The 25,281-nt window shown below is 50.3% G+C and overlaps 2 protein-coding genes across 4 annotated transcripts in view; both read left to right on the forward strand.

Annotated features, from left to right (window-relative positions):
- The window catches only part of Synpo (synaptopodin), a 66,208-nt gene extending 59,388 nt beyond the window's left edge, over nt 1-6,820 (forward strand). The window contains 2 exon segments of the mRNA XM_085699818.2: nt 4,292-4,417; nt 4,419-6,820. Of these exon segments, the coding sequence (XP_085555944.2) occupies nt 4,292-4,417; nt 4,419-4,946 (654 nt within the window). The 3' untranslated portion in view covers nt 4,947-6,820.
- Nucleotides 6,821-10,380: 3,560 nt separating this feature from the next.
- On the forward strand, nt 10,381-25,071 carry Myoz3 (myozenin 3). 3 transcript variants are annotated; one of them, XM_085699826.2, is made up of 6 exons: nt 10,381-10,441; nt 17,296-17,450; nt 18,547-18,600; nt 18,700-18,853; nt 19,129-19,285; nt 22,435-25,071. In XM_085699826.2, the coding sequence occupies exons 1-6, from the start codon at nt 10,381-10,383 to the stop codon at nt 22,601-22,603; spliced, it is 750 nt and encodes a 249-aa protein (XP_085555952.2). In that variant the 3' UTR covers nt 22,604-25,071. The 3 variants fall into 3 exon arrangements, with proteins under 3 accessions (XP_085555952.2, XP_087752411.1, XP_087752410.1); XM_087896285.1 differs by having other exon boundaries at nt 18,718-18,853; XM_087896284.1 differs by having other exon boundaries at nt 18,547-18,594.
- Nucleotides 25,072-25,281: the final 210 nt, after the last annotated feature.

Raw genomic sequence — 25,281 nt, forward strand, 5'->3', positions numbered from 1 at the left:
CATGCACCTTCCATTTTCTAGGTGACTTTGGCCAATTCACTTTTCCTTTCTGGACCTTAGTTTTCCCTTATACACAGGGTCTTCCAGTTGTGGTAATCACTGAAGATTGAGAGACTGGGCTGGTGCAGTGGAATAAAGGTCTCAGAGGCAAGGGGACTTTCGTGCAGAAAAAAAGTAGAAAGGATGGGCTGTTGCTGAGGGACACAGGAGTTAGCTTTCGATGAGAGTGACCCGGTGAGGTAGAGTGGAATGAGCTACTGCAGCAAACCACAGTCAGAAGCCTGGGCTGGGCGAGCTTAAGCTTGGGATCAGCTGGTGGCAGTTGGAACATGGCACAGTAGCTCAAAAGAGAGGGACAGGATAGACCCTAGAGCTTTGAGGAAAAGATTGGACTTTGACGAGAATTCTGACTGGATGTTCACTTTGGGTCTCAGTTTCCCCATTCATACAGAGGGTGTCGAGTCAGGTAGCCTGAGATCACCACTCCCTGCTCCTCTTTGATATGGTATACCCCCCCACCCCTCCGAACTAGTCTTTGTTGGGGGTGGAGAATACAATCACAAGAAGACATATTTAGATGGAATCTTCCCCAAGACTTGAGGCTAGGACCACCCACTTCCTCTTTCCCAGCCCTATTTCTGGGATCCCAGAGAGGCAGGGGTGGCGGAGGCGGTGACCGTGCTGGGCTGAGTGCGCTGGCTGAGTGCGCAGTTTTCATGAGCTTTGGGCTTGTCTCCATGGGAACAGGGGTGCCTTGTCAGGGAGCTCATCCAAGCGGGAGAGGGGGATGCATGTGGGAACTGCGAGTGAGCTTGGCTTCTTCAGGTCTCCCCAGAACAGAGTGAGCCCCTAGAAGACCCTGCTCTTTTGTACCTGGGGTGAGGGTGGGGGTGGTAGTGGAGGAGCCCGTCCTCCGTCCTGTAGCTCTTGCCGCTGGGCTGAGCTCTTTGCCACTTGGTTCTGTCTTCTGTTCTCAATACACTCTGTCTCAAATCTGCCTTGCTTCTTTCTTCTGCGCTGTTAATGCCATGGGCTGGGGCTCCTCTCCTCCCTGATTCGGTCCTGGAAGTGAAGTGGAACTGCTCAGCTGTGTGTGTATGTGTGTGTGTGTGTGCGTGCGTGGGAGTGAGGTTGTGTCTCTGGGTGCTACTGTGCCTGTGGTGTGTCTGCATCTGTTGGTGTCAGCCATGGGCTGCCCAGGAAAGGAGGGCGTTTTCCTCCCTTCACTCCTTTCCTGAGGCTAGCCCAGACTGTGTTGAGGATAGAGGAAACACACTGCCCTACGGCCCAAATTGGTTTCCGTTTTTTTTTTTTTTTTTTTGATAGGGTCTGTAGCACAGGCTGGCCTTGAACTCATGATGATCCTTCCACCTCAGCCTTCTAAGTGCTAGGACTATAATCATGAGCTTCTGTGTCTAGTTCTGTTGTTGTTCACTGGGTTTTTATTGTTATTTTCTGAGACAAGGCCTCACTGTGTAGCTCTGGCTGGCCAGGCTGACCTTGAACTCACAGAGATTCACCTGTTTACGTCTCCAGGACTGGGGTGAAAGAAAGGTATGCATCAGTATGCCTAGTTCTGATATGCCTGGGTCTGTCTGAGGTGGGTTTGTACGTGTGTCTTGGGGGGGAGGTGGATTGAAATGTCCTCCATCAATCAATTCACTGTTCACTCCAGTCCCCTCCCCTTCTTTTTTTTTTTTTAAATCTAAATTGAACGTTTCCCACGTTTATCACCCGTCCTGCCTGGCTCCCCTGGTGGAGAAGAAAGAGCGATGAGATCAGTCCCTGGTTCCTACGTGACTTTGCATAGCCCCCTGACTGTCTCTGGCCCTGGCTTCCCCTGCCACTGGTTCTTCCCAGCGCAAAGATGGGCTGCAGGAGGTGATCCTGGTGGTCTCCGACAGTACTGTGCTGACTGCTCAGCTTTGTCTCCGCCCCCTCCACTCCATGGTCCTGCTGAGAGGCTGGGGTGACTAGCTGTTTCATTCTGAATTTTCACCCATTGCACTTTCAAGGAGTTTGGTAGACACAGTGCACTGGGCTCCTTGGCAGGAAGTGAACAGTTCTGCTTCCTTCTTCCTTTCTGTATTGTGCCCCTTCTGCCCCCACATGGACCGTTATGAGACATGGCAGTTAACATGAGGTCAGGCCTGGCTCATCTCTACACTTCAGCCTGTCCCTGAACCATGTCACTTCACAGTCCTGACTGAATTTGATGTCTCCTTCCACTTGTTGGATCCAGCAATCCCCTATAATCAGGAAAGGCAGAAACAAAATTTTAGAGCTATTTAGACAGCTCTCCTAGCTCCTCCAGACTCTTCTGGTTCTGCCTTAACATTCTGACTGTGGCCAGGTGTGGTAGCACACGCCTTTGATCTCAGCACTCTGGAGGCAGAGGCAGGAGGATCTCTGTGAGTTGAGGCCAGCCTGGTTTTCATCGGGAGCTCTAGGACAGCCAGGGCCACATAGAGAGACCTTAAGACAACAGCCACAAAACATCTGGTGACTGACTTGGGTCATGAACTCGGAGTGGCACTCATTAGATAATGAGACATGCCTGAGTCCCCTCGATCAGCTTTTGGCTCTGAGACTGGTCTTAGCCGCTAGTCCTTCCTGTCTCACCAGGGCAGGAACCTCCCTTGAAGTTCTCCATAAGCTGTGGTGTGCCTCCCATAGGTGACCTGGTTGCAGGCTGCAATGTGTCACACACACCGAACAGTTCTCAGGGATTCTGGCTTTCATATACACACAGAACCCTGACCCTGGGAATAAAGAGGGGAGGAGGCCTGGTGCTGAGCCTTGAGTTGCTCCCTCGATGAGATTGGCTATCCTGGAAAAGCATCCACAGGCCACTGCAGCAAACTCTCCTCTCTGGTTCTTCTTAACGGTGCTTTTTAGTGAAAGGGCACAGAGGTTGGACTCTTCTAGCACCTGCTGCTGTGTGATTGGTCAATATATACCATCTGCCTCTGGTTTCCTTTTGATTGGGCGGGAGTAAATTCCCCATTGGTCGACAGGATGACTGGCAGATGGCTGGCTGGGCGAAAGCATGGATCTTGTGGGTGATTACAGACTTTGATTGGGATGAGGTCACTGACTGAACCTGATAGCTTGGGACTGGGATGAATGGATGATTGCTAGTGAACGTGGTCGCAACCAAAAGCCCAAGTGAGCTACTTATTTCTGGAATATGGGTCTACAGCTGGATAGTTTAAGGTATATGTGTTTGGCCTGGATTCCCAAGCCCTCCACTTTCAACCCCCTTAACACCGTTTAAGCATGGTCTAGCCTTTGAAACACACACACACCACTGGGCTGTCATTTACACCTCTGGGTTTCATTTCCATCACTAGCGAAATGAATGTGATAATGCCAATGTCCTAACCGGTATGACCTAACTGGAAGACGTGAGAGATGACAGATGAGGAAGGAACACGTAGATGGATAGGAAACAAACACTCAGCTCCGTAGGAAATGCGTTTGCCACAATAGTGGCACAATGCTTTGCACCACGGATGCCTTCACCCCCTGGTTTGCGCAGAATCAGTCTCACTGCCCCTTTTGGCAAGAAGCACAGACACGGGAGAACGCTGTCTAGTGATGAGAGGCTTGCCTGCCTTTTGTGTCTCCACCCGCCAGTAGAAACTTACTTCTACTGGGCCCCCAAGAAAATGAAGTGAGGAGGTAACTTTGAAACATAAGGGCTGAACAGATCTACTCATGAAAGGATTCGTGAAGTCCAATCTTAATAGCGGTAGTAATATTTTTGAGTAGATAAAACAACCGTATGGTTCAAAACTAAACATACATATAGTCATTGAAAAAGACTAGTCCTCACCCCCTATGGCTGTGTGCATTGTGCCTACCAGCCCCATTCCTTAGCCTTTTGTGTCTTTTCCATCTCTACTTATGGTAGTTTCTATTTAGTAGTTCCTTCCAAGGAACGTGCTAATGCACGCAGTGTTCCTTCACATAGCTGTTCTTACCTCGCGACTTCCTGGACACCCCATTATAGAGAGGAGGAAGGTGAAGGCTAAAGGGCTAGACGATTGCTTGCCCATTCCTTTCCACCAACTGAGGGAACCTGTGTCCAAAGCAAGGAGGGGGCTGACTCCAGATAGCAAAGGCTTTTAAAACTTCTGCATTGAGTTGAACCACCTGTGTTTTTACTTCAGGCACTACCTTTCCGATCTCCTAATGATGGAGAACCATACTCGATCTTTTCCAAAACCCTGATTCTCGAGGACCTGGCACTAAACCTTCCCTCCCGCCCTCTCTGCTCTCTCCCCAGGACCGCCCCGAGAGCCTGCCCACGTCCCCGCCCTGGACGCCGGGAGCTTCCCGACCCCCCAGCAGCCTGGACGGCTGGGTGAGCCCGGGGCCGTGGGAGCCGGGTCACCGGAGCAGCATGAGCAGCCCCCCCGCCGCTGCCGCCGCCGCCTCCAATGTCCCCCTCGTGGAGCGAGCGCTCGGTCTCCCCGCTGCGACCGGAGGCCGAAGCGCGGCCCCCGAGCCGCCAGCTGCAGGCGCTTCTGGCGCGCAACATCATCAACGCGGCCCGGCGCAAGAGCGCCTCCCCGCGGCCAGCAGCCGCCGAGTCCCTGCGGCCCTTTTCCCCGCCGCAGGGACCGCCGCCGCGCATGCGCTCTCCGCAGCCGGCTCGCCCCGCAGGCGCCTTCCGCGGAGCCTCCTTCGCCCCCATCCCGCGGAGCCCGTTGCCCGTCGGGCCTCCGTCCTGCGCTAGTCCCCAGAGTCCTCAGGCCACGCCGTCCAGGCCTTTTCCCTACCGCCGCTCGCCCACAGACTCCGACGTGTCCCTCGACTCTGAGGACTCCGGGCTAAAATCGCCTGGCATCCTCGGCTACAATATCTGTCCTCGAGGCTGGAATGGCAGCCTGAGGTTCAAGCGTGGTAGTCTCCCCACCGAGGCCTCCTGTACCACCTAAAGTTTCTCACCCTGGGAGGGCCGAGCCAAAAGAGGCACCAAGCTTGGGGAACCCCAGCACCGGGACCCCAAAGGGTCTGACCTCATTGGACAGCTCCCAAGAAGGGTCAGAGAAGGAGAGCTCTGGGTCTTGGGGCCAGGTAGCTAGTAACTCAAACTTGGGTTCTAGCCCTTGGTTCTGCCATTCCTTTGTGTGACCCTGAGCGAGAGCCTCCTGTCTCTGACCCTCAGCTCTGGCCGCTGCGGTCTCCAGACATCTTCCCCTTCTGTCCACACACTTGTGCCTTGGAGAAGGCAGCCATGCTCCCCACCCTTGGGCCTGCAGTGTGCTCCTTCTTCACTCCATTCTCCAGCAGCCTGCCAAAGTATGTGTTGAAAAGAACCTAGGCCGTGACCCATGCCCAGGCCCTGGCTTGACCACCGGCTCCTGGCACCAAGTTCTAGGCAGGAGCAACTGTTTTCCATCCCTTCTCAGACTAGCCCTATTTTTATCTGGTGACCTTTAGCGAGATCTCCCAAGCAAGCTCAAGGTGCCCTGCTGGGCCCCTCTAGGGAGAAGGAGCTGGAAGAGTCTCCCCAGGCTCTGCCCTGCTGTCTTCGTTGCCCCAGCTCAGGGTGTCCGGGATCTCTCTATGGCCAGGGCAGAACAGCGTGTGAAGTGCTGAGTTCCCTGGGGCTATGGGTCTCAGGAGCTCCAAACCTCTGCCCTTCTAGGCCTGGTCATGGAAAATCTGGGGTTTTTCAAAGCTGAGGAGAGAAGAGATGACAGCCTTACATGGCTGCCCCCAATCTGGCCTTACCTATTTGGAAAGAGGTCCTTGTTGCAGAATATGTAAGCCATGGCCAGGATGCATAGAGGGGACTCCGGTATTGGAGGGAAGTGACTCCTGACCTCTGAGGGTTCTCATCCTGAAATGCATCCCATAGTATTAGAAAGGGAGGGTGAGGGTGGAGGATCATGGGGTTTGAATTCAGAGACAATAAACCTGGGTGGGAAGTCAAGGGACCACACCAGTATGGCCTGTGTTTCTGGCCACCAAGTAAACGTCTCCTCCCTTCAGTTTTAGGCCTCGGCCTAGAAGAGAGGGCACGGCTACATTCATTTTCTTCATATCTCACACTGGCCTAGATCGTGCCTATACCCAGTGGCCTTGAGGAGCTGGTCCCCTAAACTTCAGTGGCTCTGATTCCAGTCCCCAAGAATGACACTGGGAAGGATGTGGCTGAGTTTTGTGGTTTTCATCATTGGCTGATGACACCCATTGAGGTTCAAAATATCAGCTTCAGAATTCAGAACCTGGGGATTCAGGTGCTGTAGTTCAATGAGGTGCAAATATACGTAGGTGAAACAAAATGTGAGGATGTTGTTAAAGGCGAGGGATGATGTGATTTGGAGCAATTAGTAGATTTACCCACACATCAGGGTAATCTAGAACTCCCTAGGGGAAGCTAGGGATCAGGGTGGAATAAAGTCAAGGTTGGGATGGAGTACATTGGGATAAAGGAGAGGTTCCATGGTTGGGAACCTGTCTCGACTGGGAAGATGAGAGTGTACTCAGCTTAGTCAATAAATGAATACATTTACCAAAGCTCCTACCTGCTGCAGCATCCCTTGTAGCCAAGGAGTCCCAGGCTAGAGATGCCTCCCAGAGAAGACACTATTAGACTTCTAGCTGATGCTGTGGCATTGATCAGCTTCTACCTGCATTTCCTCAGACAACCAGCAGGAGGCAGCTTTGAGAAACTGCAGTTCTGTTTCTGCTGTTCTGCCATGGTGACTGCCTTCTCCCTTATGGTCTCTAACACACTAGAACTTGCCTGTATCCTGCCTCATGCCTCCTGTAGAATTCAGAGCAATAAATGCTTTCTGCATTCTTCTGCCTCCTGTGTCATTTTTTTTTTTTGTCTTTCAGGAAGCCTTTCTCTTCTTCCCAAACATACATCAGTCCACAGAATATCTGAGCCACATGGTCTTGGATTTTGGAAATCATAAGAACAGCTGGAAAAACCTGGGATCATAGGTATCCTTGAACTGAAGCCTAGGTTCTGTCATTGATTGGCTAGGTGGATCTGAGTACACCACCCCTTCCCCATGTTTCGGTTTCCCCATTTGAGTGATGGGAGAGTTGATCCAAGTAGTGTCTCGGAGTGGTGCTGCTACAGAATGCTGTGGCCGTAGTGGGCAGAGCCAAACTGGGGCAGGGTCCAGCACTCTGTTACTACTTCTTCATTGAACTCAGGATTCCAGGATGGGGACAAGTCTCCAGGGGAGATTCCATGTGAGTTTAGGCAACTATAGTGAGACCAGGGTCATCAAGGACCCAATTTCCATGGGCCAACCTTGGTTCAGAAAGAGTGATTGTGTTCCTACTTTCAGATGAGGCCATCCCTTAGCTCTGCCTCTAGATTCAGGTCCAGCAGAGACTGAACCCTGAAACCCAAGGGGCAGAAAGATGCATTCAGAGCAGATCCCAGGATGCTGCCCCACATGGGTGTCAGAAAGGTCACTGAGGTCATCTGCACTGATGGACTCAGGTGTGTGCCCACCCTTCCCTAGGATTGACTTGTGTGCCTTTAACAAGTCATAACTTCTGCTGGAACCTGTCCTGAGAGTAGTCAGTGTCTAACTGCCTGCTGTCCAGAGCTCAGTACCTTAAGCTAACTCATCCTTGATGGAATGAGCTCACCATCCGACCTCACCCTCACCTGCTCCTTGCTTCCCACACATTCGCATTTCCAGACAAGATGGGGGCGCTATTCAAGTGCCCCTCAATAACCTCTCCTCCTCCCCTCTGCTTCTGTCTCCACCCTAAGTCAGTTACCCTCCATCTCTCTCTTGGCTGCCCCACAATTTCCCTGCCTCTAGCCTGACCCCTTTCAACCCTGTATGTGCACAGCAACTGTCTCTGGAAAATGTCAGTTTGACCACTCCATTCTGCCAGCTTAATCTCTTCATCAGTCCTTTGCAACACAAGTTCCCTTTGGAAATCTGGCCCCTTCCCACCTGTCTGGCCTCAACTCCCAGCACCACCCTCAGCTCCTATTTGCCAAACCCTCCACAGTCTTTGCAAGAGATCGGTCCTCCACCTGCAGGTCACCTCTGCCTGGTGGGCTCCCACAAACCCTGCGTCCTCCAAGATCCAGTGCCCATGCGTCTTCCCCTGGGAGGCCTTCCCAGGCTTCACACTGAGCTGGCACCGTGTTCCCTGCTCCGTGAGCTCTTTCAGAGCAACGCTAGAGAGACGATAGCCCAAAGGCTGTTTTACTGGTCAAGTCTGGGCTAGCTGAGCTCCTTGGAGATAGAGTCCTGGCATATTTATTTTTAGTCCACGGATAGAGACTCAGAGAATATGAGAAGATGGTAGGGAGTATGAGAGAGAGAAAGGGAGGGAAGGAGAGATGGAAAGAGGGAGGGAGAGGAGGGAGGGAGGGAGGGAGGGAGGGAGGGAGGGAGGGAGGGAAGGAGAGAGGGAGGAAGGGAGGAAGGGAGAAAGGAAAAGTCAAGAAAAGCTATTGGGGAATTCATTCACTTATTCCTCCACCCATCCATACTACATTTATGCAGCAAACATTTATTGAATTTCTATTAGGCATTACCCTAGGCACTAGGGATACCGCCATTACAAAGCTTCAGTGAAGGCAGCCAATCCCCAGAGTTCTAATGTGACCGCGCCAGGGGGTGCAAGCCCTTCTGTTTGCAAGGGCCTGCTGCCGGGACACCTGTCTTCCCCAGAGCCCAGTGCTTTTCGCATCTGGCCCCGGCTCCTGTTGCAGCCCGAAATAAGGCTGACCCACGGACAAGGTAGGAGTGGTTCTTGTCAGCTGAAGCCAGCACTGGCTGTAGGACACACCCTGCTCACTGACCGCTGACCAGGGAGACTGCATTAGCCACTGACCACACAACTCCAGCTCCCCGACGATGGAGGTGTTAATCTTAAGGGTCTGACATTCCTTCCCACCTACTGTGGCCCCATCAGGTACAGGCATCATCCTCTCGTCTTCCAGGGAGCTCTTGGGATCTAGGGGGAGTGGGCAGAGAAGGTGAGGTAATTTTCAGGTCCTTGTAGGTGATCTGGGGAGTCTGGGCCTCACAGAAGTCCAGAGTCTGCATTAGGAGGAAGGGAACTATAAGCTCCAGAGTCCTGGACATGCAATGGGAAGGCTGGGGTTAAAGGGGAGGGGAGGTAGTGGTTTTGCTCGGTCTTCAGGATCGGTAGGCACTGACTGCAGAGAGACAACTCCCTGACTGTAAACTGTGGACCCTGCTCAGATCCTGTGAACGTTTATCTGGGGACAGATCTGAGAACTACGGTGTTCTAACTCAGATAAGTCATAGTTGGCGCTTGTCAGTTATCTCGTGACCCTCAACCGTGTGCAGACATGCTCAGGCTTGCATTCAGTTTTAGGGGTCCATGGATAACCCTGAAACCCATTCTTGTGGTTTAGTCTAACCCGTGCTGTTAAATTACAGAGGAGAAACTGAGGCACAGAGCTAGTGAATTACTTGTTCATTACTTGGTCATACATGCAGAGAAAGTCAAGGGAGCCTAATGGACTTAGCTCAGTCAGTGTCCAGGGTCCTGTTGTGTATGGAGACACAGATGGAGCATGGAAAGATCTGGGAGCCAAGGAGAGGGGGACACAGAGTCAAGAGGGGATGAGGGACTCAAGGTTGGGTTTCCTTTCCTGACCCATGTTAGGGAAAGTGGGTTGGGAACTCACACAGGTTCTCTGGGGCTTGTATTTGTGAATCCGTTCCAGGATTCCTGGAAAGCAAGAGAGGGATGAAGAAAGAGTGAGGGACAAGATGCTAGGTAGGGACAGCTGAGGGCTGGGGCCTTGAGGTGGTGCTTGGAACTGAGTTAGGACAGGTGGGCAGGGGCCAGATTTCTGAAAGGGGAATGTGAAAGGGGGCTGTAGAGGGGGAGCTGGTAGAGTCAGGTTATTATACTGGCATTGACCAAAGATAACTTGGTTGTCATGGAAGTAGCTCAAAGGAGGATGTGATAGTTTTGCCTATATTGTTGACCTAACCTCAGGACCGAGTACCAGTGTGTAGACCCCAGGGTAGCCCTAATCTGATTCATGATGCCCCAACCTCTTCCAGCCTCCAGTTAGAACTCTTAGGCCATGATGACAACCGTGCCTGATGCCCAACTTTCCCCACCTCCGAAGCCCCAGGCCTGGGGACAGGCCCCTAGGGAGAAGCCCTTAAAGAGAATGATTTCCCAGAACACTGGCCTCTGATTTGTGTGATCTCCTAGGCCCACAGTCTTCTCCTTCCTATACAGACCTCAAAAGCCCTCCAATCCCTCTAGCCTTTGCTTGTGACTATGGTCAACTCAGGGCTGGGGCTGGGCGACAAGGACTAAGTGGAGGTTTGGGGAGAAAAAAGAGGCTTCCTGGGCCGTTTGTGGGAGTTTCTCCTCCACAGGATGATCCCCAAGGAACAGAAGGAGCCAGCGATGGTTGTCACAGGAGATCTTGCTGAGCCAGGTAAGGTAGATACAGCCCTCTACATCCTGCAGACTCCCCTTGATCTCAGGTTATGGCCATTCAGGCCTGCTGGTCTCAGGGCCGGCAAGCAAGTGAGGGTCCCACAGCAGTCTCTAGACACATCTCTGGAGTATGCCCCTGGGCTAGGATGCTTTCTGAGGCTTTTGTGGGAACTCACCCTTCTCCACTACAGCCGAGTAACGCAGACCGCATCCTTGGTTCCAAGATCACCCTGTTCCCAGCCTTCTCTTAAGGTCAAACTGAGCTCCAAGGACTCCCTCTGGTTCCAGATTCGGCCCGGCTGTGGGTCTCACTGAAGCCTGGGGACAGGACAGGCAGCCCAGCTTCATTTCTGGGAATAGGAGAGTGTGTGTGTTTGGGCATGGAGAGACTGAAGGGAAGGTGGCTCAGCTGGCCACAAACCATTTTACTAAGACGTGGCTCAACTTTATGAACAAATCACCAAAATCCATGCTTGGCAATTTTACAAGGCTGCTTTGAGAACTTCCATTATAATCATGGAATTTATTAGAGCACTTCAAATGGTCTAAAAATTAGTTCAACTTAGTGGGGAGTTTCAAGCTTTTGTGTGACCTCAATGGCTCTGTGTTGCTGATTAAAATCCAGACCCACAGCATCACCTCCTGGGACTATGGTTTGGCGCAGTTGGCGCGGGGCCCACACTGTTGTCTTTTGGACTAATGCCCAGGTGACTGGCACGGACTTGGCAACAGAGATACTCTGATAAATGCTCCCGAGCTCCTTTGCTGCTCAGTCTTGGTCAGAGATTGACAGACTCAATACTTGTGTTGTGTGACCTACAATTTATTTTTAGAAATAATTTTTTGGGGATAGGGTTCCATATCTCAGGATGGTCTCAAACTTGCTGTATCGCTGACAATGACCTTTGAGAGTGCAATGTGGTAGGGGTGGGCAGGAGCAGGTAGATGAGTGGATATGTGTATGTGTGTGTATGTGTACACATGTGTGTGTGTATGCGCGTGTGTGCACATGTGCACACACATATGTGCAAAAAAGCCAGGGGAAGACGTTGGTTGCCTTGTTCTATTGTTTTCAATCTTATTCCTTTGACCCAGGGTCTCCCACTGAACCTGAAGCTAGACTGGCTAGCCAGCAGGCCCACAGGACCCTTGGTCTCTGTCTTCTAGTAGTGCTGGGGTTTAAGGAGTGCAGCTTTTCATATGGATACTGGGATTTGAACTCAGAGCCCCATGTTTATGCATGCTCTTACTCAATGAGCCATCTTTCCAGCCTCCAGGCTGGTTTTATGTAGCGCTGGGAATCAAACTCAGAGCCTAGTACGTTTAAGCACACACTAACAACTGAACTGTAGCCTCTGCCTTGTACGGCTTTATATGTGAGTTATTCTTTTAACCTACCTTGTGTGTTCTTGTCTTTTCTTGTTGTCATGATTTTGGGATCTTCCCCTCTTTGGGTGCTGAAGATCAGACTCGGGGCTTCATGCATGCTAGACAAGCCCTCAGTGTAACACCGAGTCACACTCCCAGGCACATCCTCCATGACTTTGTGTGCTTGTAGATGCAAACTGCGAAGTATTGGGGCTTAAACTGGAGGAGTCAGGCCGCTGAATTCTATGTCTCTTGTCCCTGTCATTAATTACAGACCCCTAACTATCAACACACGTAATTTATACCAGACAGGATTATTGTTATGACATGTATTAGCTATCTTTTGTTGCTATAATGAGAATCAGCGACAAAGGCAGCTTGCAGAAGGAAGAATTGGTTGGGACTTACAGCTCTCAACTGTATACACAATGGATGGGAGGCCCAGCAGCAGGCAGCGGGAGCAGGGAGCTGAGACATTGCATCTTCAACCATAAGCAAAAAGCAGAGAGAAAGCACAGGAAGTGGGGTGATGCTACAGTCTCTCACAGTCAGCCCTCAAGTGACACACTCCTTCAGCAGGCCCTGTCTCCCCAAGTTTTCATAACCATCCTAAACAGTGCCACCAACTAGGGATCAAGGATTTAAATAGTGAATCAAACCATCACAGACACTAATGACGTTTTCAAATAAAAGCAGCCATTGAAAAGCAATAGCGATCACTGGGCAGTGGTGGCATACCTCTTTAATTCCAGCACTTGGGAGTCAGTGCAGGCAGATTTCTGAGTTGGAGGCCAGCCTGTTCTACAGAGCAAATTCCAAGACAGCCAGGGCTACACAAAGAAACCCTGTCTCAACCCTACCCCTTTAAAAAGCAATAGCAATAAAAGCAGTTATCATTACTTCTGGTTGCTATGGGATAGACACTGTGTTAGAAGCTTTTACATATTAAGCTACCTGAACATCACAACAGCCCTAAGTTACATATTATCATTCTGGCTCTACAAAACATAAACAGGGCTCAGAGGAGCCAGGTGGTCTTGGTTGATAGGTAGCAAAGCTGAGATTTGACTGTTGGTCTCTCTGTCCCCAGATCTGCTGCTTCTATTGTGGTTTTGTAAATAACACATCCGGTTATCCAGGCAAGTGGCCAGAGAAATGCTCAATTGGTTAAAAGCACTGTCAGCTCTTTCAGAGGACTGGGGTTCAGCTCCCAGAATCCATTTTGGGGCTCACAACTGTTTACAACGCCAGTTCTAGGGCATCTGACACTCTCTTCCAGCCTCTGTGGGTATTGCATGCATGTGGTGCAGACATACATTCAGGCAAAACATCCAAACACAAAATAATTGTTTTTGAACAACTCAAACAAAATAGCACATGGATGGTTTGAGAGTTCTTCATATGAAACGACTTGAATAGACTAACCACTGCCAGCATCCTGGTGTGGATTCTTCTGTTCACCGTTTTTATATGCACATGGACATGGATCATGTTCTCCAGGGTCTTTCTTTTACCCTTAGCAGTATACCACAGGTTTCTTTCCATCCTCCCATGATTTACCGTACTGTGTCCCCTCCGCCAGCTTCCAAAGCACATCATTGTTTGCAATGTGTCACATTTCTCCAACCAGTTCATCATGGTGATCCCAAAACTTGCCTTGGGTGAGATCCTCGAAAGAAGAGTCGGGGTGCTCTTGTGCAAAGGAAGGACTAACTGAGGATACAGCTTGTCTGTAGTCTGACTCCTTGTTGACAGTGACAATAGGGACAAGGGGGATGGTTCAGTGGGTAAAAAGTACTTCCATGCAAGAAGGGATACTGGAGTCCCAGTCCCTAGTGTTCATGTAAAATTCATTGAGCATGGCTGCAGGTTCCTGTAACCCTAGCATCAGGAGGCAGAGACAGGAGGGGACACACAGAATCAGGAGTCAGAGACAGGAGAGATCATGCAAAATCAGGAGGCAGAGACAGGAGGGTTCATGCAGCATCGGGAGGCAGAGACAGGAGGGTCCATGCAGCATTGGGAGGCAGAGACAGGAGGGTCCATGCAGCATTGGGAGCAGAGACAGGAGGGTCCTTACGGCATCAGGAGGCAAAAGTATGCGACACTTCCCTGCAGAGCATGACACCTCCTCTGTCTCCAGTTCCTACAACCAGAGGAAGAAAAGTGACATTCCCTGTTTGTCACAAAAAATAATAGCACAGTCTGTATTTAGATTTCTTAAATTTAATAGTTTTTAAAGTTTTAAAACTGGACGGTGGTGGCACATGCCTTTAATCCCAGCACTCGGAAGACAGAGGCAGGCAGAACTCGGAGTTCTAGGCAAGTGTGGTCTACAGATTGAGCTTCAGAACAGTCAAGGCTACACAGAGAAATGCTGTCTCAACAAAATATTTTTTAAATATTTATTTATTTGTATTTTGTGTGCATTGGTGTTTTTTTGCCTGCATGTATGTGTAGCACATTCATGCAGTTCTTGTATGGCCAGAAGAAGGTGTTAGATGCTCCCAACCACCACCCAGGAACTGGAATTACAGACAGTTGCAAGTTACCTTTAGAGTGCCGGGAGTTGAAACTGGATCCTCTGCAAGAGCAGTTAGTGTTCTTAAATGCCGGGCCATCTCTCCAGCCTCCATTTGTAGTTTTATCAGGACCCAAGCGAAGGTGCATGGTTCTTATTTGGTTGCCATGTCTCTTTAAAATGTAATCTAAAACAGCCCCTCTCCTTTTCTTTCTTTTTCCATCTCCTTCTCTCGTTTGAAGAAACTAGACAGCTGCACAGCTGCCCTCCGCGAACATCCTACATCCTGTCTCTGGCTCATTGCCCCCCTGTTCCCCTGTCAGTTTTCTCTTGGGTTCTCTCCAGTCACACTTTCACAGCCAGATGCTCTATGGTCACTGCTTCAGTGGAGATCACCACCGCCCCCAACTTGTGAACTCCGATGGTCACTCTTGGGGTCTCATCTGGGTTTGATACCTTGGGCTGTCTGTCTCTGAAGTCTTTCAGGATTTGGTTGCCAGGTGCGCCCTCTCTGCAGTTCCTCCTTGCCACCCCATCCCCCAGGTTTCAAGGGCATTTTTCTGCTCCACCAAAATTGGGCGAAGTCGTTGGCTCTCTGGATCTGTTTTGCTTTCTCCCTGACCTCATCCGGTTTCCCAGCTTAAAATGTCATTTATATTCACCTGACACAGGAGGCTCTATGCCTGATTTTATTCTGTGTGTCGGTGTGTAGTACGTGTGTGTGTGTGTGTGTGTGTGTGTGTGTGTGTGTGTGTGTGTTTCCTGTGCTGGAGGAGACTGGCCTCAGAGTTCTACACAAGTCGGGCAAGTGCTCTACCACTGAACGACACCCCCACCCTGTATCGGATGTTGAAGACTGGCTATGCTAGCTAAGCTGCCTGCATAGCATCCTTTCCCACCATCATCCTTAGCATGCCATCACCATGTCTTCCAAGAGGCTTTCTTTGTTGGTTGAATATATACTTATGTTTTTTGCTCTCAGGGAGGCACAGGCAACAGGATGGGACCCAAACACTTAAGGATAGTCAGCGGCCCCCAAAATCCTCTAAGTGGATTAATGAATGACTGATTCTAATGACTGATTTCAGTTCTTCATTGAAAACCAACATGAGACAGACCTGAGGGTGCATACTTGTTCCTGGTAGTCCTTAGCTACATAGCAAGTTCAAGGACAGTCTGGCCTACATAAGACTGTGTCAAAACACAGTGGGTAAAAGCACTTGCTGCCAAGCCTGACAACCTGAATTCTGTTCCTGGGACCCACATGGTGGAGCAAGGCTCCTGTACGTTCTTCTCTGGCTGCCACAGCTGTGCTATGGCAAATAGCCCCACCCCTTATAACTTACTAAATAAAGAGAATAATTAATAAAAACAAAAGGAGAAAAGGGAAAGAAAAATGAAAACAATGGCAACACCATTACTTATAAGATCATGATGCCCCAGATTTTGATCTCTAGATTTTTATTTCCTTTGAACTAACATTAGCCTTCCAAGTCCCCCTTTGTCATTTCCACTTGAATGTCTATAAGACTCTTCAGACTGAAAAGGTGCCTTTGTTGCTGCTTCTGTTGTTTGACTGTTTTTACAGGCACTTACAATGTAGCCCAGCCTGCCTTGAACACAGACCTTTCTCATTAGCCTCTGAGAATATCCCTAAGTTTTCAGATAATTGGGAACGTTTGAATAAAACTATAAAAGTAAAGTAAAAATATCTTAGTTTACTTTCTACTGCTGTGACAAAGACGCCCTGAGCTAAAGCAACTCGGGGAGAGAAGGGTTTATTTGTTTATATGTCTTGATCCCAGTCTGTCATGGAGGGAAACCAGGGCGGGAACGTGGAGGCAGGAACTGGAGACTCACGGAGAAATGCCATTTACTGGCTTGCTCTTCATGGTTTGCTCAGACTGCTTTCTTATACCACCAGGGTCACCTGCTCAGGGTTGGGATCACCCACAGGGGGCTGGGTCCTCCAACATCAACCAAGAAAATGTCCCACAGATTTTCCTACAGGCTAATCTAATGTAGACATTTTCTCAGTTGAGGTCTCCTCTTCCCTGATGACCCCCTTTGTGTCAGGTGGACAAAACAACCCAACAGCACAAATGTATTCCCTTGGAAAAAGGGGACTCTTTGGTAAATCACATCACAAAGCACTTTTGCTATAGTGATTGAAGGGTGTTACGCTGGGATGTACATCTCTGGGTGGGAGATAGTGGCATTTTTCTTTCCTTATATCTGTACTTTATAACTTTCTTGAATACCCATGCTGTTTTAATAATGTTGAAAGACAATTTTTAAAACTAAAATGACCAAGGTGAATTTGTTGGCATATATGCCTGTAATGGTGCTGTAATGTCTGTAATGTCAGCACTCAGAGATGGAGGTCAACAAAGGTCAGCGTTCAAGGTCATCCTCACCTAAATAGCAAGCTTGAAGCCAGCCTGGGCTATGTGAGACCCTGTCTCCAAAACCCAAAATAAATATAATTAAATCAGCATATTTTAAAGAATGTGTCTCAAGCCAAATTTTCATCTTCCCCCCAACCATCTCCTCCTTCATCTCTCCCATCTTGGTGAATGACTGCTCCATCCTCCCACTGGCTCTGATCAAGTCTTCCCTTTCTTTTACTGTCTCTTATTGTGGTTTCCCTTAAACAACAACAAAACATATCAAAACAAAAAAAAACCTTAGCATCTCATCCTTTCTCACTCCCAATATAGACAAAGAGGTGCAAAGGAAATCCATGGAGTAAGTATAAACGGTCAAGAACATCTAAAACAGCACTGAGCATCATTGAGCCTGTGCCCACCGATCTCTGAGGTGCCTTCTAACCCTCAGATGGCAAACACCCAAAGAACAATGATGCCCAGTGCTGGCAAGTGTGAGGCTTGGTGCTGTCCAGGAATAATAGCAGGGCTGCCTTGAGGTCAGATAGTAAGAGCCCCCTCTGACCTGTCCCACAGTCCCTTCGCTGGACCTGGGGAAGAAGCTGAGTGTGCCTCAGGACCTGATGATAGAGGAGCTGTCTCTCCGCAACAACCCAGGATCCCTCCTCTTTCAGAAGAGGCAGCGCCGGGTGCAGAAGTTTACCTTTGAGCTTTCAGAAAGTTTGCAGAGTGTAAGTAAAGCCATCGTGTGCTCTTGGGGAAATCAAGGCCAAGAAGGAAGCCAGTGGTTAGTCTAAAGACAGTGAACCAGACTGAGGACCCCTGTGGATGGTGGAGGATGGGTGGAGTGGGGTATCCTGCATGCCCTCATTAGATTATGCACTGGGCTGTTTACATAGTGTCAGATGCAGTTCAGACTTCAGTTTGGACTGAAACAAAGAAGGAGAAGGCCATAGAATTGGCTGACAGAGAGAATAAGGGGGCATGGTGTCACTCAGTTGGTTAAGTGCCTGCTTAGCGTGCAAGAAGCCCTGAGTTCCATCCATCCCCAGAAACACACAAAACCAGCGCGCTACACACCTGTAATCCTGGCATCTGGGAGGTGGAAGCAGGGGATCAGGGATTCGAGGCTGTCCTTGGTTACAGAACAAGTTCAAACCCAACCTGGGCTACAGAAGTAATCCTACCTCAAAATACAACAAAAGATTGGTTTGCTGGTGGTGGGTAATTTTGGAAAATCCTAATCAAGTCTGGGGCCATTTCTCCCTTTATCACTCAATTTCTGGACCTTGCTGGAGTGGGGAAGAGGGAGGAGGAGAGAGATGGCAAGATGGTCATCTTTGTCAGATACCTGAGATAGTGCTTACTAAGAAAGGGCTCTACAGGTATGAGGAGACTATGTTACCATTATACCATCAATATACCATTACCACCCACTACCACCGCCACCCACCACCAACACCAGCACCATCAACACTATAACTGTGACCATCACCCCACCACCACCACCATCACCATCACCACCATGACCACCACCATCATTGCCCCCCAACTACTACCACAGTCACCCCCACCACTACAGCTACCACCCTCAGAAGGGAACTGAGGTTCAAGAGTGTCTTCTTCTGACTAGATTTACAGTAGCAATGAGTGCTACTGATATTTCAGCATCACAGGCATTGGGTCATCCCTGTAAACCATCTACAATCCCAAGCTCCCCTCCCCACCCCACACTCTAGTTCTCCCTCCACATTCCTTAGGTGGTGGTAGTAAAATCCTGGCCTCTAGCTTAGCAGAGCGTCCCTGCCTGTTTATTTCCCTCAACAGATCCTAGCGGGAAGTGCCCGAGAGAAAGTGGCTGGCAGAGCAGCGCAGGTTACGGTGAGGAGTGACCCCTTTCCCAAGGGACAGCTACGGGAAGGGACGGGCCGACCAAAGAGCGGCTGGCCATCGCTTCTGAGTGCTCGCCCCTGTGCTCAGGTTCTCAATGGCCCGGAGGAGCAGAACCACCTCTTGGAGCAGAACCACCGCTCGGAGCTCCACGTTTCCCAGGGGTCACTGGGGGACCCCAGGACGGCCCACCCGGGAGTGACTAGTGTTGAGTCGGTCCGTAGTCCAAGTGCCCTGGCACCAGGTGAGCTGCCACCCTGTGTCCTGGGGCACCGATGGCTCAAAGAATCACAACAAATCCCCCAGGTTAGTTACACAGCGAATCCCTTTCTCAGGGCAGGCTGAACCCCACTGTTGCAGCCCTCCCGGCGTCCTGGGATCGGGAGGCTCACGTACCCCACCTCTACCTCCGCTCTCTTGACTCCTCTTCCCTGCCCAGGCTTTTTCTCGCCCGCAGGGTAGGAGTGGGTGATGGTGGAGCCCAGGCAGTGCCTGTCACCAGTGCCACTCCACCCACAGGCTATGCAGAACCGCTGAAGGGCATCCCGCCCGAGAAGTTCAACCACACCGCCATCCCCAAAGGCTACCGTTGTCCATGGCAGGAGTTCATCAGCTACCGAGACTACCCGAGTGGCAGCATCACCCCCATTGTTCGCGACTATCGCAACTTCAACAAGTAAAACCAGGCTGCCTGGGACGTACAGGGTGGGGAGGCCGAGTACTTTCTGCTTACTAGCTGTAACCCCAGCACGTTATAGTTTACTGAGATCTTGCTAGAACACTGCCTCTAGCACCCCTATTAGGTGCTCAATAAGTGTACGTGTGTGTGTGTGTGTGTGTGTGTGAAGGTGAACATGTCACACCTTCATTACATGTTGCTGCAAGTACCAGATTCCCCTCATCTATAAAGACCACACTCAGGCATATGAACAGCCTGCTTAGCACAGAAGACCCCAGAGGATGGGGCAGCGCTGGGCGTCAAGTCCCAGAAGTCTGGGTTGTCTGGCTCTCCACTCAGCTCTGGAACGGACATCCAAACTCAAACTCTGTCCTCCCCTGGGTACACCTCCAGATCTCACTGGTTCTGGGCTTATCCTGCTTTTTCTTTCCCCAGTAGTATGAAAAAGGCCTAGAAGGTGGCTTTGAGGCTGTGGAAAGTGGGAAATAGCATGAGTGGAAAGTGGGAGATAGCATGAGTTGGGGGCCGCTGAGGAAGTGGCCTATACTGGTTTAGTGCGTGGCTAAATGCAGACTCCAGACCTGGCTGTCTGGCCTTGGACAAGTAATTTAACCTCTGTGCACCTCTGTTGTTCCACCTGTAAAATGCAGCATTCCCCAGTACGTAAGGCTGCTGTGGAGATAACGTGAGGGGTCCTGGCCGAAGGTTCTGTGGGACAAGGAGCCAGCTGCTTCTTCTAGGGCTGCTACTGCTGCGATTGTTGCTACTGCAATTGTTGCTTACAGGCAGAAATGATGGGGAAAGCGGATGGGAGAACGAGGCAGAAACAGGAGGAACTTTGCTCTAGGAGCCTGCAAGCAGAGCCGGAGTCCCAGATGGCGGCGGATCTGCAGAGGGGCACCAGCTGGTTGTCTTTTCTGTCTCCATGCTGCTTCTGAACATGGTCTTCTGATCTGGGCAGCACTGAATGAGAACAAGAAGGGTTCAGAGAGCCGGCCAGCCAGCCAGCCAGCCAGCAGTCTTGGTACTTGCTGAGACCACACACGAAGATTGTCTGAGAGACAGGCACTGTGTGGGAAGGCCTAGGGAGGGCCCGAGAAAAAGGATGGAAGGATGGGGTCCTTGAGAATACAGTAGAGAGGGACTTGACCGCTATACACAGCTGGCTGGGCAAGGAGGACACTGGTAGGAGGACTGGGCAGATGAGTGTGAGAGCCTTAGCTCTCTACCAAGCAGAATTGCTGTCCCTCCGAGGTCCTCACTGCTGCCCGACCACTTGCTCAACTCCACAGCAGGCTCAGTCTTGGCAGCTAGCTTCCCGACTGGCTGACTTGGACACATGCCTCGCTCCCGTATCTCAGAATGGCAGCTGAGGTACATTCCTAGCAGCGGGAGCAACTGAGGTGGCAGAGGAGGAATAGCTTCTCTCGTGGACAGTCAGGGCCCAGCCAGGACTCTAGACTCCCAGTCATGGCTGTGAAGCCTGCTGGGCTCAGACATTGCCCAGCCTGCCCCAGAAGGGTTTAGCTGTTGCTGGCAAAGCTGGGGTAGCCTAGCAGTAGTACTGCCCTGGCAGGAGTCCAGACCCTAGCCAAGGTTTGCAATTCCACCCAGAGGCAAACCTAGTCCCCACTGCCGGGGAACTACAAGAATATGGCTTTCTGTATTCTTTAGTTGTTGTTGTTGTTTGTTGAGATAGGGTTTCTCTGTGTAGCCCTGGCTGTGCTGGAACTCACTCTGTAGACCATGCTGGCTTCAAACTCAGAGATCCACCTGTCTTTGCCTCCTGAATGCTGGGATTAAAGGCATGCGTCACCCCTGCCTGGCATGTATTTCTTAAAATAAAAATGACCATGGGTGCAATTGAGGGATTGAGCACCTGCCTAGCATGCATGAGGCCCCATGGTCAATACCTAGGACAGCTCTCTCCCAGAAAAAGGCTTAAAATACATACAGCATTAGGCAGCTGTGAACGAAAAAAGAGGAAAAGGAAACATGGCTTCCCTGGGTTTCTGCACCAGATAAACAAAATAAAATTAAATAAAAAAGGATAGGAAAGGAGCATAGCTGCTCCTAGGTGCGGTGGGGAAAGTTTATTGCAGACATGTGGGGGAGCATAGGGACAGACGCAGGGACAACCGGGAGAGTCCTGGGTGGACATGACCCTCAAGTAAAGACAGGATCTCTTTGCTGGCCACTCTCCCACCCGATTCCTTTGCAGTGGTAACACGGGTTGTAGCTACCAAAGTTTCTTCCCTTCTCTCCTGGCGATTCGCAGGGCCGTGTGACCTCCGGCTTCCTGGAGACTCTAACGGGTGGTTGTCAGGATGTCCTGTGATCTCAGAACATTTGTACTGACCACTGCTTACCAGAGGGTGTGCGCACTGCTGTGTATATGAATACTTTCACTTTGTAGCGTGCCTTTTTTCACTCACCACTGTGCTTTTGGAACCCATCTCTCCCATACAGATGATTCCCTTTCCCTTGAGTTTCTGCGTGTCGCTGGCTCGTGCCCCTACATCAGAGGGTGCGGGGCTACTTCCCGCTTGTTAACGCCTTGCTGTCTGCTTCTCCACGCGAGCATGCAGGAGCCTCCCCCAGCCATATGCTTAGAAACAGAGTTGCTGGGTGACAGTTTACATATTTTCAGGTTAAAAACGATTATGCTAATTTGTCCTCGGAGGCAAAAGCACCGATTTACCCACGAGCCAAAGCAGCAGATGATGTGAAGCTCGTCCCTGCCTCTTCAGTAACGTTAGCATTCTTACCCTTGGCAGCTTGTGTGGGGGAGAAGGGCTGGGCTCTGCTTGTCACTGGCATTTTGCTCATTCTCGGTGCTCCTTGAAGTCAGCTGTCCCCTAGGTTGTGGGTATTTTGTCGTAATGGAAAGTGAGGAAGAGAAATCCACTTTCCTGTGTTGTTCCCTTCTGGCACTGACTGGAGGGGAGACTAGAACTTTGCGTAGGCCACTTCTAGAAACTTCCCACTTACTTCAACAAGGAACAGATTTGGACCAAGGACCAGTTAATGATAGTATGGAGTTTTGCTGCCTAGAAGGGGAAACTGAGGCCTCAAGAGAGGCTGGGTGTCAGCACATGTGTTACCCCTCTTTCACACAGCTCATCTCTCCTGTTTCTCTTTTTCAGGACCCCAGTGCCATTTGGAGGACCCCATGTTGGGGAGACTGTTTTCCAAGCAGGCACCCCCTTTGTCCCGGAGCCGTTCAGTGGCTTGGAACTCCTCCGTCTCAGACCGAGTTTCAACAGGGTTGCTCAGGGATGGGTCCGGAAGCTCCCCGAGTCTGAGGAGCTGTAACCTCAACCTGAAGCTCCAAATCCCTGGGCTCCATCACGTTCATCTTGACTCTGCTTGCTTTCTTATCTTTCTCCTTTCTTTCCATCCCTTTTTCTTTTTTCTTAGTTTTCTCCCCCTTTTCTCTCTGAAACAGGATCTCGCCCTGTAGCCTAGATTGGCCTGGAACTTAACATGTAGCCCAGGCTGGTCTTGCCTCAGCTTCCAAGCACTAGGATTACAAAGTGAGCATGCCAGACTGACTTCATTCACACAGTGAACATTATTAAATATAGCACTTCAAAGGTCACTGGGTTCATTAGTCATCAAAGCAGATATGCATCAGACATTGGATCTAATGTGGATTCAGGACCTACTCTAGATTCACAGCCTCAGATCTGCCTGTGATAGGTGTTAGTATCAAGCACACCAGGTGGCCTATGTAAGTTGCCTATGGAGTGTCTCTAGGAAGCTGTACCCACGCCTGTTCTGCCTGGTCCCAGCAGCTGTCACTCACCTGATGACAGAATGCTCAGGAGTAGGCCATCTATATCTGGACTGTTCCATTAGGAAGGAGCAACTTGGGAATGCAGCTGTTTGTAGGATGTTTGTCTAACATGCACAGAGTCCTGGGTTTGATCCCTAGCACCACATAAACCGGGCATAGTTGGTATGCCTGAGATCACTTGGGAGAGAGAGGTAGAAGGACTGAAAGTCTGGGTCATCCTTGACTAGATAGTGAATTTAAGGCCAGCCTGGGCTACTTAAGACTCTAGCTTTACAACAAACAAAAACAAAACAAAAACAAAAATGCTGTAACTAAGGCTGGCGGAGGACAACCTTGAACTCCTGATACTTCTGCCTCCCTCTCCCAAGTGTTGATTGTTGATTGCCAGATGTGCATCCCATGTCTTCCCACTGGCACAGCTGGCTCTCGTCTGCACATGTTCTCAGTGTATCTGAAACATCTGTCCCTTGCTAGACAGTGCCAGGCCAAGGTCTTGAGAGGAAATGACAGGACGAGATCTGTAAGGCAGCTGAGAGCAAAGGGTCATGGAACAGAAGAACCCTGGGTGTGTAGATGCGACTTCAGAAACGTCCCAGAGGACTTGAACCAGATCTCAGAGAAGGACTGGGAGCCCACCAAGGAAATGGAGTGATGAGAAGGTGTTTTTGGCATGTGTTGAGGTGGGAATTGAAGAGGTCAGGTGTTTTGGAGGCGGGAGAGGCCGTGGTGGAGTGAGACAGCGGCTCTACTGGGTAAAGGAGAAAGAGGTTAGCAATGGCCTCACTGGTTGCTGTGTGGGCCCTGGAGAGAGGCTGGAAGCAGGAAGTCCACAAGGGGCAAGGCCTAGAAGAGGAGGGGAGAAAAAAGGGGGCTCAGCCAGTGACACCCTTTACACAACAGACACAAAGTGGAACTTACACCTTCCCATCCTCCCTGCTGAACAGATCCTAGCTCAAGCGATGAGGATGCCACTCCTGACAGTGATGTGTCAAAGGGTCTCGGTGGTTCTCTCCATACTGTTGTATAGATGTGGATATCCAGTCTCTAAAAGGAAACGAGTTGTCTGGAGCAGAGTAGGGTGGAGGAATCGGGCCCATCCAGGACTCCACCCATTTCACTAGCCGAGTTGATGCCTACTCATTCTGGAACATTGTGGAACAGTGTCGTGTCTTGTGATTTAGAGTTTAAGTGACTGTGGGGATTGGGGGCACCCCACTAGATGGGCTTTGGTTTACTCTGAGTGGCACGAACTAGGGGAAGCCATTTCCCACTGAGCCTCTGCTTCCCTATCTATAAGGCAAAGACAAGTGTAGGCTTTCTGCAGGGCTTGGGAGCACAATACAGGACAGTCCCAGGGCCCGCTCCTATTGGGAGAGCTCTGCAGTGGATGCCATTTATAAAGCAGGCTGTGAGGATGCAGGGTTCCAGGTCAGTGTGAAGCTGAGTGTGTAAGGTTCCCTCTGGTAGGAATCCCTAGCCAGGCTGTACTTTTCTTTGCTCTGTGGAGGTTTCCTCCCCTTCCTGGTTCCAGGGAACCAGTAGTCTGAATCTTGGAATTCCCTGCAGTTGGTGTTTTTCTTAGATTTGGGACTGTCATTCAAAGCCAAGTTTCCATAACCTATAGACCACCTGGAAAGGAGGAGGACTTTGCTTGTTTGTGAGGTTCCCTGGAAGGAAATCTGACAGTGCAGAAGAGACTCTGGGAGGGTGGGGTCTTGTACTCTAAAGCAGGATCTTATCCTTTCTTCTGATGTCAATTTTGCTACTTAATATGACCACTGTCTGTTCAGTACGGCCCCTCCCATGCACACCCATGTACTTTGCTACTCCTGTATTCTGTTCCATCCCTGCAGACCACAGGTCAACCACTGGTCTGCAATGGAACCATACTACGTGTGCTGGTATTCAATAAGGACATTTTGGATCCTGTAAACGCAAATAAAGTAATTTGGGAACCTAGCAAGTCCTTCCTACAAACCTCTAATTTTGTCTCCTTTTTTTTTTTTTTTACATAAAGTACCAAGACTAGCCAACACAACACTGAGAAGCCTGACGGAGTTGGCAGCAATGATCATGAACTAGTAGTTAGATGTAGCCACACAGGTACCTCTCAGAAGCAGAGTGGTGAGCAAGGCAAGCCAAACAAACACCCTTATGGTTACTATGCAAAGAAACAACATAAAATAGTGGTGAC

This window comes from Myodes glareolus, chromosome 13 (assembly GCF_982192425.1).
Source record: "Myodes glareolus chromosome 13, mMyoGla1.1, whole genome shotgun sequence".
Taxonomy (NCBI): Eukaryota; Metazoa; Chordata; class Mammalia; order Rodentia; family Cricetidae; genus Myodes; species Myodes glareolus.

What these genes read in the sequence shown, in the direction of transcription:
- Myoz3 (XM_085699826.2), top strand. Translation starts at nt 10,381, where the DNA reads ATGATCCCCAAGGAACAGAAGGAGCCAGCGATGGTTGTCACAGGAGAT. An exon ending in TCCAAGTGCCCTGGCACCAG is followed by an intron (nt 18,854 to 19,128) that starts GTGAGCTGCCAC and finishes CTCCACCCACAG; the next exon opens with GCTATGCAGAACCGCTGAAG. An exon ending in GACTATCGCAACTTCAACAA is followed by an intron (nt 19,286 to 22,434) that starts GTAAAACCAGGC and finishes TCTCTTTTTCAG; the next exon opens with GACCCCAGTGCCATTTGGAG.